This window comes from Neopsephotus bourkii, unplaced genomic scaffold, assembly GCF_033783945.1.
Source record: "Neopsephotus bourkii isolate Nb327-2 ecotype Australia unplaced genomic scaffold, CSIRO-AGI_Nbou_v1 NB_1680, whole genome shotgun sequence".
In the NCBI taxonomy this organism is placed as follows: domain Eukaryota; kingdom Metazoa; phylum Chordata; class Aves; order Psittaciformes; family Psittacidae; genus Neopsephotus; species Neopsephotus bourkii.
This window is the reverse complement of record NW_026902154.1, coordinates 864682-876900: the sequence shown is the minus strand read 5'-3', so window position 1 is coordinate 876900 and position 12219 is coordinate 864682. Positions and strand designations below refer to the sequence as shown.

At 54.0% G+C, this 12219-nt stretch overlaps 1 protein-coding gene across 4 annotated transcripts in view; it reads left to right on the top strand.

The window, feature by feature from the left end:
* The first annotated feature begins 11672 nt into the window (after positions 1–11672).
* LOC133224437 (pleckstrin homology domain-containing family G member 4B-like) overlaps positions 11673–12219 on the top strand; it is a 92984-nt gene continuing 92437 nt past the window's right edge. For all 4 annotated transcript variants that reach the window (XM_061375921.1, XM_061375920.1, XM_061375919.1 and 1 more), the window contains exon 1: positions 11673–12204. In XM_061375921.1, coding sequence (XP_061231905.1) covers positions 12202–12204 — 3 coding nt within the window. In that variant the 5' untranslated portion in view covers positions 11673–12201. The remainder of the gene's footprint in view (positions 12205–12219) is intronic.

The following is a 12219-nucleotide window of genomic DNA, read 5'->3' as shown; positions in this document are numbered from 1 at the left end:
AGCCAGCCTGGCCTTGGCCTACACTACTGCACTGGCTGGTGAAGCCGTGCAGAAGCTGCTCTGCTGATGGGATACAAGCTATCTGGGGCTGTGCAGCGAGTGGCTGGTGATGGAGCTGGGATCAGTCGTCAGCCAGGGCGGATAATGAGGAACAGATTTGTGCTGGGCAGTGGTTCTCATGCTGTGTTCCAGGGCAGAGCGGCCAGGATGGGAAAGCCTTTGTGCTTCATGCTGCACCCCTCCAGTGCATGTGGGGCCAGCCCCTCAGCTCTCCACTGCCTCCTCGTCATCAGCCAGTGGTGAGTGTTCCCAGGCTCCCTGCAGAGCTAGGGACACTTCTCTAGCGGCTGTGCCACCACGCCAGACGGCAGGGTTGCCCAGGAGGCTCTCCTTGCACTCTGGAACCAGCTGCAGCATGGGCTAGCTGAGGACAGACTCAAGTGGGATCTTTGGGTCAGCAGGAGCTGGGTGTGGTGATCCACAGCTCCCTCCATGCTTTGGATTTCCCTGCTTTTGCCTGGAGGAGTAAACGCAGCTGTGGGATTCCCTGTGTGGCCAGGCTGCTGCTCCTGGGGATTCCCGCGGAACAGCCAGGATGGATGTCAGCATGCTAGGGGCTTTGATTTTGTGAGCCCCAGATCCTAGAGCTGTGATCCTCCCCACAGGCAAACAGAGCTGCTCCTCACAGCCCTGAGGAAGGCAAAGATCCCAGAAGAAGACACCTCTCACCCTGCCTTCTCCTAGCATCTGCTGCCCCATGGCTAGGCTGACCTGAAGGTAAATGGAACCTGTGGCGGGTTAGTTGGAGAGGGAGGGTGCTGAGGACACTGGGGAGGTGGCTGTGAGCCCAATTGGTCTGATACCTACCTCGGACCACAGGTTGTACTGAGCTGCAGGCAGCTGGTGAAGAAGGGCTTGGAAAGGCAGTCAGAGAGACAGTTACAGCTTTGCTCTGTATCCCTGGGTTAAGTTGGCTTCTGGACTATGCATATACCCAGGGCCTTGCCATATGTGTGTCCCTGGTGGCTCTGAGGCTCTTGCAGGCAGACGGATGAATGGTGGGTTCAGAGCTGCCCTGGGAGCTCTCTTCTAGGCATGGCCGGTGCTGAGCCCACATGAGCATCTCTTGTGCTGGAGTCACCCCCTTCAGGTTTCTCATGATGCTTTGGGTGCTGACTGCTTCCTCAGAAAGCTCCATCTCCCAGCACTGGGATATTCTCATCTACCTCCTACGCGCATGTAGATGCACATATTTTCAGTAGGCACCCCTCCCCTGTCCTATTTGTGAAGAAAGCCAGCAAAAGCTTTGGAAAGGCACCCCAGAAAGATGACAAAAATAAATAAAACTATGAAGGCCAAGATCTATTATGTTTTCACATGTGGTGGTGCGGGGATGGCTGATAGGAGCTGGTGGTGAAGAAGCTGGCAAACACCAGCTTGTGTTTGTTGGGACATAAGGCAGAAGTTCTTCCCTGTGAGGGTGCTGAGGCGCTGGCACAGGGTGCCCAGAGAAGCTGTGGCTGCCCCATCCCTGGCAGTGTTCAAGGCCAGGTTGGACACAGGGGCTTGGAGCAACCTGGTCTAGCGGAAGGGGTCCCTGCCTGTGGCAGGGGTTGGAAGCTTTGAGGTCCCTTCCAGTTCAAACCATTCTGTGTTCCTGAGGGATGGTTCTTGACCTCGCCAAGAAAAGCTGCCTGGAGGTGGGTGCCTGGGATCCTGTTTCAGCAGGTGGGTGAGGGAAATGTCAGGGCTGCTTCTGCAAGGAAGGGTAAATCCTCGTGTGCTTTCTCGTGTGCACAAGGCCCTTGTGTACTCAGAGCCCAGAGGTGCTTCAGGCAGGCGGTGCTCTGAAGGAGATGTGGGCTTGGGTATTTTTAGAGCTAGGGAGGCTTTGTGGTGAGCTGCAGAACTAAAGGTGTCCTCGGATCTCCAGCAGTGTCACCATCATCTCTTAAACACCGTGGCTCATCCCACCACTGGCAAGTGGGGCATGAAGGATGCTGCAGGGTCTTTGCTTTGGCTTTGCTTTAGCTGTTCTAGTGGAAGGCGTCCCTGCCTGTGGTAGGGGGTTGGAACTGGATGAGCTTTAAGGTCCTTTCCAACCCAAACCAGCCTGGGATCCTGTGATTCTCTGACTGAGGGAGCCTCTCAGCCAGGGCCCTCCTGGGTAGTCAATGGGTGATTCGCACCAGGCTAACTCTGATCTTTGTTTTCTCCTGCTGGGGAACAGTCAGATTTATGATAAATGGTTAATTTTTTTACTCACCAAACAAACAAACAAACACACACCCCAACAAAACCCACCAAAAAACCCCAGCTTTTGAAGTAAACAGTAGATCAGCTCCAACCCCACACCTCAGCCGCCGCCTCAGCAGTCGGGGGCCGCAGGGAGCCCCGCGCGGCCGGCAGAGGGCGCGCTGCACCGAGGTGTGCGCCCGGCCTGCCCGCCGCCAAGATGGCGCCCGCGTAGCCCCCATGAGTGCGGCGGAGCGCGGTGAGGGGTGCCGGGGCCTGCGGTTCCAGCGCGATGGTTCGGTGAGGAAAATAAACCCCAATATCACTTTTGCCTGAAGACAGGCTGAGAGAGCTGGGCTGGGTCAGCCTGGAGAAGAGAAGGCTCCTGAAGGGGAGACCTTAGAGCAGCTCCAGTGCCTAAAGGAGCTGCAGGAAACCTGGAGAGGGGCTTGGGACAAGGGCCTGTAGGGCCAGGACAAGGGGGAACGGCTTTAACCTGACCGAGGGGAGACTCAGGCTGGATGTGAGGAAGAAATTTTATACATTGGGGGTGGTAAAACACTGGCCCCAGAGAGGTGGTGGTGGGTGCCTCATCCCTGGAGACATCCCAGGCCAGGCTGGACATGGCTCTGGGCAACTTGGTCTGGATTAAGGTGTCCCTGCTCCCTGCAGGGCATGGGACTAGATGAGCTTTCAGAGTCCATTCCAACCCAAATAATTCTATGATTCTATAGATCACAGAATCATCAGGGATGGAAGGAACCTCTGGAGATCATCCAGTCCAACCCCCTGCTAAGGCAGGGCTGCCTAGAGAAGGTCACACAGGAACCAGGAGGGTTTTGAAGGTCTCAGAGAGGGAGACTCCACAACCCCCCTGGGCAGCGTGTTCAGGGCTCTGCCACCCTCAAATGAAGTCGTTCTTCCTCATGTTAAGGTGACACTTCTGTATCAGTTTATGCTCCTTGTCCTGTCCTTGGGCACCACTGGAAAGAGCCTGGCACCATCCTCCTGACACCCACCTTTCAGGCACTGATCTGCATATAATGAGATCCCCTCTGTCTGCTCTGCTCTAGACTAAACACACCCAGCTCCTGCAGTCTGCTTCTAAGAGAGCAGACTCCAGACCCCACATCATCCCTGTGCTAGTTTCAGGTCTCTTTCTGTGTGCCCGGGGAGCAGCGGTGTGTGGGTTGAGCTGCTCCCTTAGCTTCCCACCACCCTCCTCTCGGTTGTGCTGTGCAGGCAGCTGCCTGCCCCTGCCTGTTGGCAGCCCCCACTGCTCAGCCCAGTGTTCCTGGGGAGCCTCCAGCTCTGCCTCAGGTGCCTTCAGCCAGCGGGGAACGCAGGCAGGGGCTGCCTTGTCAGGGACAAAGCAGCGCCCAAACCCAAAGCCTGTTTTAAAGTAAAAAATACCAAACCAGCAAAGAGCACACACTTGGAACGTATGGACTCAGCAGTGGTGAGGAAGCTCCTTCCTGGACTCAGAGGGTGAGAACTCCCAGCTCTGGTTGGGCTGCTGAACTCCCTCTGCTTCCAGGAGCACCTGGAGAGGATGTTCCAGGGATAGCTGGGATATCAATCCCACAGTTCTTAACCTGTTCATCCCATTATTGCCAAGCTCCTCCACAGGCAGGGGTTCCCATATTTAACAGCTGGGCCACTTTGGGTTCTATATTAATGCTAAAGGGATGTAAGCCTCCTGGTCCCTTCATACAGTGGCTCCACTGCTGGTCTTACCCCATCTTGATCTGAGAGCAGAGAACAGCAGCAGTGATGGAAGAAATGGGTGAGAGGAAAGCAGGAGAGACTGATGATACGGAGCCGTGAGCCCTCTGCCCTCTCCTATCTGAAGAGGAAGCTGCTCATCTCCTGTAGAAGACACACTGTTACTGCTGCTGGCCGGATTGAATCACACTCTTTTCCTGCTGGGCCCTGGCACCATGGAGAAGAAGTGTCCATCCTAGGTGGCACTCTGGTCACAGCATCCCTGTCATGTGCCCCTGCCTGGTACAGGGCCCTTTCCCTCCAACCTGCACTGGGAATGAAGGGTCCGTGGTGTAGCACCCATGATCCACATCACACCACCTGCTCTGGGAACATCTCTGTGTTCCTGCCTGGCACTCTTGCTGTAGGCATTCCCTAAGGCTCACTCCTCTAATTGCCAGCTACGCATGTCCCATGGCAGAGTGCTTCTATCCCTGTTAAACCAGCCCTTCCTGGTGGCATCTGAGGAGCCTCCCTATCACCACCTGTGCTCTGGATCACTACAGCTGGCTCCAGATTCCCCTGGGGAAAAGACCCTGGCCCCAGACTGCTGTTTGCTCTGTTGAGACTGCGAGGGAGGAATCAGACCTTTCCCCTTTGCTACCAGCTGGAAAAGGCTGGAGGGGAGGACCTGAAGGCAAGTCTCTCCTGTACCACAGGATACCATTGCTCAGCTCTGAGCAGGTTACCCTTCCACTGCTGGAAATATCAGCAGGATTAAGAGTACTTTGAAAAGCACCCAAAGGACCCACAGTGGGACTGCCTGAGTTCAGTGGGCACCACAGCCCAGCTGCTACAGACAACAGGATTGCTGGTCCCCCCATGGGAACGCCCGTGTGGCTGTGTAAATTTCATGTGGGATTGCATGCCCACATGGCACTGCACCCTGGGGCTATTGCTCTGCCCCACTCAGTGCTGAGCTAACCCAGCTGCTGCTCTGCCTGCAGGAGCAAACTGCAGGCAGGTGAGAGCTTTCCTTCTCTCTGGAGAGGCTCTGCCATGGGGGAATGGTTTGCAGGATCTGCTGGGATCTGCTGGGCAGAGGCTCTGCAAGTGCTGGCTGTAAGTGTGGGGTCTGTGAGGGGCTGGGGGAGCTGGATGGGGTTGGCAGAGCTTGTGCTCAGGGGGAATAGCAGTCCTGGGGGTGAGAGCTCCTGGAGCAGAGTGAAGGAGGTGCTGTGTTCTCTGGCTCTCTGGCTCTCCCAGGTAGGGCCCAGCTCTGCAAACTGTGGGGCAGAGGCTGCAGTCAGTGGTTGGAAGTGGGATCCCCTCCCTGGAGTGGGATGGTTAAAGCTGTCAGCTCTCCCTCCTAGCAGGGCACAGTCAGGTTTAGGTTGCTGTTGGGAAGAGAAGGGATGGGTCTCCAGCTCAGAAATGTGTCCCAGCCCTTGTTTGGTAGTGGTTGGTGCTCAGTACCTGCTTGAGGTGTCCACAAAAGGTTGCATCTGCTTCCCCTGCTGTGGGTGCTGGTTGCTTAGGTACGAGCTGCACACAGAGCAGTGACACAGGTCAGAGTTCCTGTTGGTGCAGTGACACGGGGGGGGCGCGCCCGTCTGTCACTGCAACCCTTGCTCTGTCAAGCAGACCAGGAAAGAGTGCTCCTCTGGCAGCTGAGAGGTGAGGATGGCATTTGTGGTAGCTGGGAGACCCTCTGCCCCACATCCCCTGTGCAGGCGGGAGAGGGGCTGGGGAGGTGGCTGCTGGGCTGGGGCAGGAAGGGCACAGGTGCCCACTGGCATGTCTAGGTCAGTGAGTGTGCTGTCTGAGTACACTAAACATGTGCTGTGGGAGTAAATAGCATGGAGCATCACTGCCAAAAGGGAAGGTAAACAGATGACTGGCTTGTGCCATTAAAGATGTGGGATCTGGAGAGAGACAGGTCAGTTTCAGGCTGCTCTTCAGCAAAACAGTCTGTTCTTTTGTTCAGAGGTGGTGTTTAGTTTTTAAGCAGCAGCCCTGAAACCATAGCTGGACTAAGCCAAGAGCACTCTCCCCTCAAAGACAGGCAGTGCCTAAACTGCAGGGAGACAAGCAAGCAGGTCCTCTTAAAGTATTTTAGTTCTATTTTCTGGGTTTGCATCCAGGAAGGCTTGGTCCTGCCTGGCTCTGTGTCTTACAGGTCTCTGTTCCAGGCTCCTGGGGGATTTGGGGTCTTCTCTCCTCCTGCCGACCAGACAGTGGGATGCTGAGACCCAGACCCAAGGAGGGGAGTCCACCACAGCTAGGAAACCTCTTGGGGGATGTGTGTGCTATAGAGAAAATGTGCCTATTGGCAGGGTGCCGGACTGGGGTGGAAGGCCTGGATTCCATCCAAGTCCTGCTCCTACCTGTACTGGCTGTGTTCATGACCCTCATATAAGGACAGGACATTAGCCCAAAGTTGACAGATCCCAAAGCTGCCCAGCCTCAGACAAGTAACTTGGATATGTGCAGAAGCAGGACTGTGTCCTGTGGGCTTTGGCAGTGATGCCAGTGCTGGGCTGTTTCTGATCTGAGATCCTGGGCACTTGGGGATGCCTGGAGCAGGCATTAGACAAGCGAGTGCTCTGCATGTATGGAGAGCAGCTGGCTTGTCTGGGAGGACACTGTATATCGTCAAAGTGTGCCTTTGGAGCTGTGCAGAGAAGCTGTAAGGATGGCATTGCCCCGCTTGGACTGCCTTCCTGTGGGACTGTGCACTGTGTGCTTGTACATGTGCTGCAGCAGGCCTGAGGGGCAGTTGCTTTATTACTTTTTTTTTTTCATCCCCCCCAGTGGCACACGTGCATTTGAGAGCCCAAAGTGGGACCTTCCTGCCTTCTATACCTGTAAAACGTCTGGAAAGCCTCCTGATGGTTAAGGGCACATCAGGTTTGCACATGGCATTGAACAACATCTTGAAGTGTAGCTGGGGACCAAGTAATTGAGTTGCTCCTGTTGCTTCAATCGGTGAGCGTGACCAGCTGTTGTTGTGCAGCCTCTCCTCCAGTCCTTCTGGGAAATCACACCACGATTATATTTCTGGCTTAAGACATTTTTTCCCCTAATCCGCCTGGGCCTCACAAAAGAGGTTGCCACTTAGTGGTAATTACTTGCTTTAGAAGCTGAATGTCTCCTGACGATTGCAAGTAGGGGATTATTAAATTAATTGGTTAAACCAAGATGTGCTTTTGTGAAGCCAAGGCCTGCTTTAAACCTTTCTTTCAGATCACAAGTAAACATTATTAAACTGCATACAACCTGCTCTTGTCCTCCTGATAGGGAGAGAACTAGTTCTGTACCGAAACATTGTTGGTTCGAAGGGCTGCTTGCAGCTACACTTGCTGCAGCACTTGTTAGCTTTAAACAGGTTTTGCCAAAGAAAAGCAAGATCTGCCTCTGGTCTTTAGGTGCCTGCTTGTGCTGAGTGGGGTCTAATGCTGCTTCTTGGTGGCTTCCTGTTTTTATAAGCTGCCATGTGGAAAGGGAATGGGGTTCACAGTGGGTAGCTTGGTGGGATTGTAAGCAGGTGTCAGGGATGTGACACCTGCATAGCCATGTGTGTGGACATGGGGGCTGGTAGAAAAGATGATGAAGAGGTGTCTGGAAGTAGATTTAGAGACATCCACCCATGAGTGGGTGAGCAGGGGCCATAGGTCCTGGACTGCTGCTCTGCCAGTGCCTGCTCCGAGGCTGTCCTTCCCTTTAGCAGTCCCTATGGCCATAGGAGGGCCTGTGTGGTGAGCTGAAGACCACACCAGTGATCACGCCAGACTAACATGGAGTGCGTGGGGCTGTTTTCTTAAGAGTTGTTGGCTGCTGTAGTGCAGTTGTCTAGCTAGCATGTGTATTGCACAACTTCTCCTAGGTCAGAGGATGTCCTTATCTAGCATCTAAAACATCTGTCTTGTCTTGTTTCCAGCACAGCAGAGTCCTATTCATAAAAACATTGAGCTCTCCCTGCTTTGCACAACTGAAGATAAGCAGAACTGATGCACAGGCAGAGGTCCTTTCCCTGCCTCCAGCCTCTGCCTCTGCTCTCTCCCTGCCCTTATGGGGCTCTAGGCTGTGCCACTGCTTCAGCAGCTCTGCAAACCAGATGCAACAGAGGGGAAAGGGGATGGGGAAGAAAGAGATGAAGGTCTGAAGTTATAACCTGTGAAATTTCAGAACAGTTGGTGTTCCAACTCCCCTCCCTCAAATCTGGCGAGATCCCACAGGCTTCAAAGTTTGTTTCCCCATCCCTCTTGGTGTTGGCCTTTGGTGCCTTTTGCCATATTTTACCTCAGGGACAGGTTGTGCTTAGCAGTATTGAGCTGCTGCTGGAGGCAGGTACCAGAGCAGTTCCCTCAGTGCCCATCATTTGCCCATGAGTCCATGCACAGGACCTGGTTCTGCTGTGTGGGAAGCTACTCTCTGCCTGCAGAGCTGGATGACGACAGCCTTTTCAGTGGCTTCAGCAATTAAACCAAGCCCAAGGAAAGTGCTGGCCTTGTGCAAGAGCAAGGAGCTGCCCCTGTGAGGAGACAGTGTGAGACTGTGTTGTGGAACAAGTGCGGCATTGTTGTTGGGCTCAGTCAAGAGGGGCTTTTGAACACCCACTGAAGTGCTGGCTACAGCTGTCTCCCATGTGCTTGTGTGGGAAATGGTTCTACAATGCAGGAGAGGAGGGAAAGGCCACTTTGTAATGAGAAAAAAAGAAAAGCTCTATATGAGAGTAAACAGCAATGAGATGTTCTCCTTAGCACAGCGCCACAGCACAGGAAATCACGTCACTGCCTCTGACTGGCATGAGGGTGAGCTGAGCTTGGGCTCTCCAGGTTGGAGATCCTTGATGGGGAAAGGTGCTCCTGAGCTTCAAGTGCTGTGCAGCAAAGGGAGGAGGACAAGGTCGGTCTCTAAGCTGCTCATGTGATAGCCTTTACCATCTCTGCTTGTATAAATGTAGATCTACAGCCACCAACCTTCCTGCGTTGTCCTATGTAGTGCTGGCTTGGGAACTTGTGGAGAGCTTTTAATTATCATCTGCACAACTGAATTGGCTGCTGTGCTGCAAAAAATATGTGCTAATGGTTATATAGTTTGAGTAGGATGTGGATAGTGAGTGCTGGCTGTGTCTCTGGTCACAGAGGTGGAAAATGCAATTGGAACAAGCTATGGGCTCTGTGTGCTTATGTGGTGTCCCCCTCATCTGTTTATGGGGATGCTGCAAACTCCTACACCAGCCCCTGAAAGTGCTTCTTTTTCTGGCCATCAAAGAGCTGGAATTAGGTAGCTTGATGGGATTTTAAGCTACTAACTCAACTAAAGGAGATGGCAACCTTGTGCTCCCAGACCCCCCTTGAAGGGATGAGGAAAGCCAAAAGTTGCTCTCACCCTGGAGCTGCTGCCAGAAGTCTGGGTGCAGGAGACCTAACTGGTTTGGTAGCAGCATGAGAGCAGACTCTGTGCTCCATCCCCTTCATCCACAGACTCTTGGGTTGCCCCAGCCCAACGTGGGTCTTTGCTATCCTTTGTGTTGTCTGAGGAGCACATGTCTCTTATTCAAAAGATGAGATAGCTTCTGGCCTGTGGGGTCCCTTTCAGCCCCATTGCGGGCTTTCAAACCAGCTGTATATGACTGTTTGGGGCTTTAACCCACTGCTGGAGTAGCCCAGAAGAGCCCAGTATCAGTACCCAGGGTGCTGGTGGCCAAGATTGCTTGAAGGCTTCAGATCTCAGAGGCTGGTAACTGCAGAGACCTGTTTGCTGGCTAAAGGTCGTCCTTAGGGAGACTCCTTGCAAGAGGATGTTGCAAAGGTATAGCCATGTCTGTAGGCTTGGAGGTGTTTGGGGAATAGATAATGGCAAAGCTACTTCTGCAGGTGGTCACATCTGTGGTTGGAGGCTGTACTGGGGAAGTATGCCAGGTTCTTCATCCTCCTGCTATGAATATGGGGGACAAAGAGGCTCTCCTGCATTAAGCAACATGACCACAGATTCCTTTAGTTACTGCGATGACAACTAAGTAGTGGATCTGCTGTGCTGTTAACACCCTTTGCATTGGCAAGGCTGCTCTCCTTCACCCAGCTTGGGATTATTTCCCATTTTAAGAAGGACATGGAGCTGTTGGAGCAAGTCCAGAGGAGGCCGTAAGGATCAGGGGCTGGAGCACCTCCTGTATGAAGATCGGCTGAGGAAGTTGGGGCTGTTCAGCCTGGAGAAGAGAAGGCTGCGTGGAGACCTCATAGCAGCCTTCCAGTATCTGAAGGGGGCCTATAGGGATGCTGGGGAGGGACTCTTAATCAGGGATTTTAGTGACAGGACAAGGGGTAACGGGTTAAAACTGAAACAGGGGAAGTTTAGATTGGATATAAGGAAGAAGTTCTTCACTATGGAGGTGCTGAGGTCCTGGCACAGGTTGCCCAGGGAAGCTGTGGCTGCCCTGTCCCTGGCAGTGTTCAAGGCCAGGCTAATGGGGCTTGGAGCAACCTGTGGAAGGTGTCCCTACCCGTGGCAGGGGGTTGGAACTGGATGATCTTAAGGTCCCTTCCAACCTAACCCGGCTGTGATTCTGTGATTACCAACTGATCTCACCTGACGTGGGCTGGAAGCTCTCCCTGCTGTGGTGCGCTGCAGGGACCATCATCCATTGTTGCTGCCCATAGGAAGCACAACAGCACATCGTGCAGCTGGTGTATGGAATGGTTGGATTTGGGATTACTCAAACCCTTGTTCACTGGTTATGTATGAAAACATGCCATGAGGTCATAATGTACAATGGGTTTTAGGGTCAACTACTGGCAATCCTCTCTGGGAGAGGAGTTTCTGAAGGGACTCTTTAGCTGGACCAGCTGTCATGGGCTCTGCTGCTGGCCCTGTGGAACAGGGCTTGGGAATACTGTGGGGCGTGCCCCTAGAGCCACGGCAGCAGGGGTGTTTGGTAGCTATCACCCCAGCTTCAGCAGGCAAATACCCTGTGTTGCTCTTCTGAGCTTGCCCATACAGGGGACATCTTCCCTGCTGCTGCAGGTCCTGATGTCTTGCACAAGTCACCTGTCCTTTTGGAATGGTCTGCGTGATGTCTTCCAAAGGGGACAGCCACATCCCAGCACTGTGGTTTCCTTAATGGAGGGTCGGGGACCCCCTGGCACCATGACCACGTGCTGCTTTGCCAAGCAAGGCTAGGGAGGCAGCTCTAGGTCCTGTGCCGTGCTGCCAGGCCCTGCACCTCATGCCCAGGGCTCTGAAGCTTCTCCTGTGTGTCACTTCCTGCCCTGCTTCCCGTTAGACAAAGGCTCTGTGTGTCAGCAGGTCCTGGGATGCCCTGCAGCACCTGCCTCTCCCCTCCCTCTGTGGCTCTGCCCTTTCCCGTTGTCACTTCTGGAGGCTGCTGCCTGCCTGTTCCGTGACCTTCCCCACTGCTCGGGCAGTGTTTTGGCCTCTGGCCATCTTAAACAATTAATGGAGGGGTGGAGAAACTTGCCATGTTAAATTACTTCCTCCTTTGGGAGGGGGTGAGGTCTCCATCTCCCGCCTGATCCCACTGCAGTTTGTCGCTGTTGCCTGAAGCGGTCACTGCCTCTCTCTTTTCCTTCTAGAAGTTAGCAACACAAAATTTCAGAGCACTCTTTTTTTTGTGTTTCTCAGCACTTTGCTTAACCTGCAGCGCTGCCCGAGGATCTCACAGAGTGGAGAAGCCTCTCTGGACTTAAGAGAAAAGCCAGCCAAGAGGAGGTAGGGGGAGGATTTTGCTGGAAACCTCTTTGGGAAGCTTGAGACCTCGGGATGCCTCCCACGGGCTTACTCTCCTGCAGCAGCTATTCAGCCCTTCCCGGGCAAAGGCAGCTCCCTGCCACAAAGCATCTGCATTAAGCAGGTCTGTGCGGAGGCAGAGGCGTGCTCTTGAAGGACGCAGATAGCAGCAGTGCTATAACCAGCAGCCGGTGAGTGCTGCTGTCTCTGCCCGCGTCCCCGAGGTCCCCACAAGGCTCGGGGGGGCAGCACCCTGCGCTCGCTATGCCCCTCTGGAGTTGGCTGTCAGAGAAACCTTGGAGGTCCCCTGCTCAGCCCCGGTAGTGTCATGAGTTAGATTAGTTGGAGCTGTGCTGGGGGCGGTGAGGGCTTGGATTACAGTCCAGAACTCAAAGTGCTCCTGTGGTTCACGTCCTCGGAGGGGAGAGGAGACGCTGCGTCGCACGCATGGAGGAAAAGGAGAAGAAATGCTGCCTGTGGAAGTGAGGGGGAATAAAGGAGGCCGCGAACATGGTAAGGAAATCTCTG